This window comes from Penaeus vannamei, chromosome 41 (assembly GCF_042767895.1).
Source record: "Penaeus vannamei isolate JL-2024 chromosome 41, ASM4276789v1, whole genome shotgun sequence".
NCBI classification, from domain to species: domain Eukaryota; kingdom Metazoa; phylum Arthropoda; class Malacostraca; order Decapoda; family Penaeidae; genus Penaeus; species Penaeus vannamei.
In genome coordinates, this window is record NC_091589.1 from 23,013,754 (window position 1) to 23,020,434 (window position 6,681).

At 41.4% G+C, this 6,681-nt stretch overlaps 1 protein-coding gene across 1 annotated transcript; it reads right to left on the reverse strand.

Annotated features, from left to right (window-relative positions):
- Nucleotides 1-5,434: 5,434 nt before the first annotated feature.
- LOC138860533 (uncharacterized) lies at nucleotides 5,435-6,373 on the reverse strand. The gene has a single exon (XM_070118122.1). It carries the CDS (start codon nucleotides 6,371-6,373, stop codon nucleotides 5,435-5,437), a length of 939 nt encoding a protein of 312 aa, XP_069974223.1.
- Between the last annotated feature and the right edge of the window lie 308 nt (nucleotides 6,374-6,681).

Here is a 6,681-nt window from a genome sequence, read left to right on the forward strand (position 1 = left end):
ATAAAATGCACCTCTTTACAGAAAATGTATCAGATGTATGACTTAAGAAAATACAGCAGTGAACCTCTAAACTTGATTTATCTAAAATATATTCTACTATTCATAGTGAGTGTGTTGTAAGGCTGAAGGTTTAAAGTGACTGTATGGGACTGTGGCTCTGCCTTGATGATGCCCAGTTGGATGACCCAGCTGAAGTGACAGCGGATGAAATTTCCGCCGTGATAACGTTCGGTCTGCCACATCATATCAGTTCATACCAAGATGGTTTCAGCAATCTTTGTGTAGGGTCTATTAAAACATAGATAAAATATTCTAATATTGTTTTAAATACTTTCATTTGCATCAAACCATCTGTTGTCATAAAGAAAATAACAAAAATAAAGCCTACGGGAAAAAAAAAATCCGAAGTAAAGTTCCCATCCGTCGGTCGTTTTTTGTCTCCGTTTAGCAGACGAATTTCCGTAGAATTCCTGCCCTGCTTTCTCTCACTCTCACCTATATCCGTCAGTTTATTCGTTTTATCTCCCATTGTTCTATTTCTCGATCTGCCTCCCTTTCCTTCTCTCCTCTCCTCCACCACTTCTTATTTCCCTTTTGTCTCTGTTTCTCCATTATCGTATTCCTTCCCATCCCTTCAACCTTCAGCGGGATTAGGACCCCGTGATGAAGGTTTGTTTACGTTCAGCTTTCACATCCACCCGGTTCCAGTCCCCTCGGCGCCGGACTCTGTTTTGCCCGCTTTATTCTCACAGGCAATCGGACCCGAGATAATTAAACTCATGCATACCTAAGAGACGGTGAGATTTCACGTTGCTATTTGGTTTTCATTCCAGAGATGAAAGATTTAGTCGGCAGGATTCTTTTTATATTTGTTTTCCTCTCTTTTTTAAAACCTTTTTATATCATTGTTGTTTCAAGTCTGGCTTTCATTCAAGAGGGATTCCTGGTTCGGACTTTCTGTGCATTTTAACCCTTTTTTTAGCTTTGTTCATTTTCTTCCTCCCAATATATATGTCTGTCTGTCTGTCTGTCTCCCTCTCTTCTCTCTCTCTCACCTCTCACTCTCATTCTCACCCACTCGCTCGCACACTCTCACACAGACGCATACACTCACTCATTCACTCCTCACTCTCTCTCTCACGTCTTACTTACGCACTCACTCACTCTCTTTCCCCCTCTCCTCTCCCTTCCACTAACATCCCTCCTCTCCATTCCTTCAAAACTCCTCTCTCTTTCCCTTCTCTGCATTTCCTTCGCCCTTCCCTCTCCTTCCCCCATCTTATTTTCTCCTTGCCTTAATCACGTTAGTGTGACATTTATCGATTCCTTGTTTACCCTATCCCTTACCCTCTCCGCCCCCCATCCCCTATTCACTCCCCCCCTACTCCCTACACCCTGGCCAATTCTCGCCTTGTTGGGACTTTGCCAGAAATCCAACAGGTGGTTGTTATTGTTGTTGTTGAATCAGCTGATCGGAGGGAAGAGTTCTAGTTGTTGAATCAGCTGATCGGAGGGAAGAGTCGTTGTTGTTGCTGGATCAGCTGATCGGAGGGAAGAGAGCGGAGGGAGGGGAGAAAGGTGGATGATGTGAAGGAAAATAGCGGAGAGCGGAAGGGAGAGGAGAAAGGAAGGAAGGAGGGGAAGAGATGACTGAATGGGATGAATATGAATGGAGACAGAGATCTCTATATCTGTATCTATCTGTCTATAAATATAAAGAGGGATACGTGAGAGAGAGAGAGAGAGAGAGAGAGAGAGAGAGAGAGAGAGAGAGAGAGAGAGAGAGAGAGAGAGAGAGAGAGAGAGAGAGAGAGAGAGAGAGAGAAAGGGGGAAAAAGAGAGAGATAGAAACAAAAACAAAGACAGAAACTAAGAAAGTGAAAAGAGAAACAAAGAGCGACAGCGCAAATCCAGAGACAGAACACCACTCCCCCACCTCCAACCCCCATCCCCTCGCGTCACCTCCTCCACCAACCACCCCCCCCTACCTCTCTCTCCACCTGCTCTTCACAACCCCCCCCCCCCCCACCCCACCCCACACATACACCCACCTGTCGGCTCTCAGGAGATGGAGCGAGAGGAGACATGAGGAAAAGGACGATTATGAGACTCATTCGTGGAGCTCTATTCATCCCCCCCCCGCCCTCACGCCCATTCAAGCCTTAATCCATTGAAGGCGGCGAGTCTCTTTATGAGAGAGGCTGTGCACGGAAGTTCGCAATGTGCACGCAAGTATGTATATGTGTACGCGCAGACATGTGGATATGTACATATGTGCGTATAGCTGTACTTGGGGACGTACCGGATAACGCACTTAGGTATATGCTTATATACAGTATACATACATACATACACACACGCGAAATCGCACGCACACACACGCACACAAACACACACAGAATTACCCTTCCCATCAATTCATAAACTTTATAAATCAAACTACATTTTCTAATTATAAATGACCTCTCTCATCAAATAATTACCTTATAAATCAATTACATTTCCTGATTATTAGTTATCTATCCTATCAATAACTTACTGATAATTCCTCATCAATGAATCATTTCCTAATTATGCTTCCTCATCAATTACCATAAAATTAAGTGCATTTCCTAATTATTAATAACCTTTCCTAACTAATAACCATATAAATTGTCTACATTTCTTAATTACTTATTTTCCTCCCCGTCGTTTAATTAGCTTATATATTAAGTATATTTCCGAATTATTAATATTTTCCATCAGTTAATTACCTTACAAATTATCTACATTACTTAATTACTAATTTTCTTCCCCGTCAATTAATTACCTTATATATTAAGTACATTTCCTAATTATTAATAATCTTTCCCATCAGTTAATTACCTTATACATTGTCTAAATTTCCTAATTAAGAATTACCTTCCTACCAATAACTCATCTTCTGCATTAACTACATTCCCTAATTAAGTATGATCTTCCCCATCAATTATCCATTAGATTAAATACGTTTTCTTACTAATTACTTTCCCCATCCATCAATTACCTAAATTATCTGCATCTCTTAATTACTCATTACCTTCCCCATCAATTAATTACCTTCTAAATTATTTACATTTCTTAATTGTTATTTATCTTTCTCACCCGTGAATCTCCGCCCCCGTTGAATAATTATCTTAATTACCTTCCCCATCAGTTAATTACCTTCTAAATTATTTACATTTCTTAATTGTTATTTATCTTTCTCACCCGTGAATCTCCGCCCCCGTTGAATAATTATCTTAATTACCTTCCCCATCAGTTAATTACCTTCTAAATTATTTACATTTCTTAATTGTTATTTATCTTTCTCACCCGTGAATCTCCGCCCCCGTTGAATAATTATCTTAATTACCTTCCCCATCAGTTAATTACCTTAATCACCTTCCCCATTTCATAATGAATGAGAAATATTTTTCCCCATTAATTAATAATCTTCCCCAATTCACTTTCATTTCCAAATTATGGATTATCTTCCCCATCAACGCATCACCTTCCTCGTCAATTAACTACCTTAATTATCCCTAATTATCAATCATCTTCCCCCTCAATTAATGACATTCTCCATTAATTAATTACCTTCAGCATCAATTAATTGCCTTCAACGTTACCTAATTACATCCTCCCTCACTTAATTACATTCTTTCTCCCTCACTTAATTACATCTTTCTCCCTCACTTAATTACATTCTTTCTCCCTCACTTAATTACATTCTTTCTCCCTCACTTAATTACAGTCTTTCTCCCTCACTTAATTACATTCTTTCTCCCTCACTTAATTACATTCTTTCTCCCTCACTTAATTACAGTCTTTCTCCCTCACTTAATTACAGTCTTTCTCCCTCACTTAATTACATTCTTTCTCCCTTACTTAATTACAGTCTTTCTCCCTCACTTAATTACAGTCTTTCTCCCTCACTTAATTACATTCTTTCTCCCTCACTTAATTACATTCTTTCTCCCTTACTTAATTACAGTCTTTCTCCCTTACTTAATTACATTCTCCCTCACTTAATTACATTCTTTCTCCCTCACTTAATTACATTCTTTCTCCCTTACTTAATTACAGTCTTTCTCCCTCACTTAATTACATTCTTTCTCCCTCACTTAATTACATTCTTTCTCCCTCACTTAATTACATTCTTTCTCCCTCACTTAATTACAGTCTTTCTCCCTCACTTAATTACATTCTTTCTCCCTCACTTAATTACATTCTTTCTCCCTCACTTAATTACATTCTTTCTCCCTCACTTAATTACATTCTTTCTCCCTCACTTAATTACATTCTTTCTCCCTCACTTAATTACATTCTTTCTCCCTCACTTAATTACATTCTTTCTCCCTCACTTAATTACATTCTTTCTCCCTCACTTAATTACAGTCTTTCTCCCTCACTTAATTACAGTCTTTCTCCCTCACTTAATTACATTCTTTCTCCCTCACTTAATTACAGTCTTTCTCCCTCACTTAATTACATTCTTTCTCCCTCACTTAATTACATTCTTTCTCCCTCACTTAATTACAGTCTTTCTCCCTCACTTAATTACATTCTTTCTCCCTCACTTAATTACATTCTTTCTCCCTCACTTAATTACATTCTTTCTCCCTCACTTAATTACAGTCTTTCTCCCTCACTTAATTACCGTGAATGTAAGCAACATGCCCTTCAGTTGATTACCTTCCCCATCACAGTTTACATTCCCTAATTACTAATCAAGTCCCCTCTCACCTAATTAAATCCCCAATCGCTTAATTACCTTTCCATTACCTTAATCATCTTCACCATCAGGTAATTATCTCGTGCATTGACATCGCCAAGTTAGTAATTACCTCTCGACACTTAATGACTTTTCCATTACCTTGTTACCTTGTCCATCACTTAACTACCTTATTAAATAACATTTCCTAATTATTGATCACCTGAGAAACTCACCTACATTTCTTAATCACGAATCATCTTGCCCTTCAATTAATCATCTCAAAAATCACCCCCATTTCCTAATTATTAACTTTCTTGCCCAACACTTAATGACCTCAAAAAACACTTCCCCAACACTTAATTACTTTAAAAATCACTTCCCCATCACTTAATTACTTTAAAAAATCACGCACATTTCCTAATTACTTTAAAAAGTCACTTCCCCATCACTTAATTACTTTAAAAAATCACGTACATTTCCTAATTACTTTAAAAAATCACGTACATTTCCTAATTACTTTAAAAAATCACGTACATTTCCTAATTACTTTAAAAAATCACGTACATTTCCTAATTACTTTAAAAAATCACGCACATTTCCTAATTATCAATCCTCTTGCCCATCGTTTGATTTCCGACGATCAATACTTTTCCAATGCAGGCGCCGTTGCCCCCTCCCCCCTCCCCCCTCCCTCCCCATCCGGCGCTCTTTCTATATTTATCTTTGACTCTTTCTCTCGCTTTTGGGGGTGGTCGTTGGTTGGGGGTGGTCGTTGTTGGGGGTGGTCGTTGGTTGGGGGTGGTCGTTGTTGTGGGTGGTCGTTGGTTGGGGTGGTCGTTGTTGTGGGTGGTCGTTGTTGTGGGTGGTCGTTGGTTGTGGGTGGTCGTTGTTGTGGGTGGTCGTTGTGGGTGGTCGTTGGTTGTGGGTGGTCGTTGTTGTGGGTGGTCGTTGGTTGTGGGTGGTCGTTGGTTGTGGGTGGTCGTTGGTTGGGGGTGGTCGTTGTTGTGGGTGGTCGTTGGTTGTGGGTGGTCGTTGGTTGTGGGTGGTCGTTGTTGTGAGTGGTCGTTGTTGTGGGTGGTCGTTGGTTGTGGGTGGTCGTTGTTGTGGGTGGTCGTTGTTGTGGGTGGTCGTTGGTGGGGGTGGTCGTTGGTTGTGGGTGGTCGTTGTTGTGGGTGGTCGTTGGTTGGGTTGGTCGTTGGTTGGGTTGGTCGTTGGTTGGGTTGGTCGTTGTTGTGGGTGGTCGTTGGTTGGAGTGGTCGTTAGTTGGGGGTGGTCGTTGGTTGGGTTGGTCGTTGTTGTGGGTGGTCGTTGGTTGGGTTGGTCGTTGTTGTGGGTGGTCGTTGGTTGGGTTGGTCGTTGGTTGGGTTGGTCGTTGGTTGGGTTGGTCGTTGGTTGGGGGTCGTCGTTGGTTGTGGGTGGTCGTTGGTTGGATTGGTCGTTGTGGGTGGTCGTTGGTTGGGTTGGTCGTTGTTGTGGGTGGTCGTTGGTTGGGTTGGTCGTTGGTTGGGGGTCGTCGTTGGTTGGGGTCGTTGGTTGTGGGTGGTCGTTGGTTGTGGGTGGTCGTTGGTTGTGGGTGGTCGTTGGTTGGATTGGTCGTTGTGGGTGGTCGTTGGTTGGGGGTGGTAGTTGTGGGTGATCGTTGGATAGGGTGGTCATTGGTTGGGAAGGTCGTTGGTTGGGGTGGTCGTCGTTTGGGTGGTCGATGTTGGGGTGGTTGTTGATTAGAGTGGTCGTTGGTTAGGGTGGTCGTTGGTTGGAGGGTTTCTCGGTCTCTAGGTCACATATTCTTACAAATATTCATAAAAAAAAATCAACATTCTCACGCACACATTTTTACTAATAACATTTCGGTCTTTGTCACTCTGTCGTTCTTTCGGTCTCTCTCTGTCCCTCGGTCGTTGTTGCTGTCTCTCGATCGGCTCTCGTTGCCTCGGTCTATCTTCCTCGGTAGTTATTTTAATCTC

Excerpts from the sequence above, each read along its gene's own strand:
- LOC138860533 (XM_070118122.1), bottom strand. The coding sequence starts at position 6,373 with ATGACCACCCTATCCAACGATCACCCACAACTACCACCCCCAACCAAC.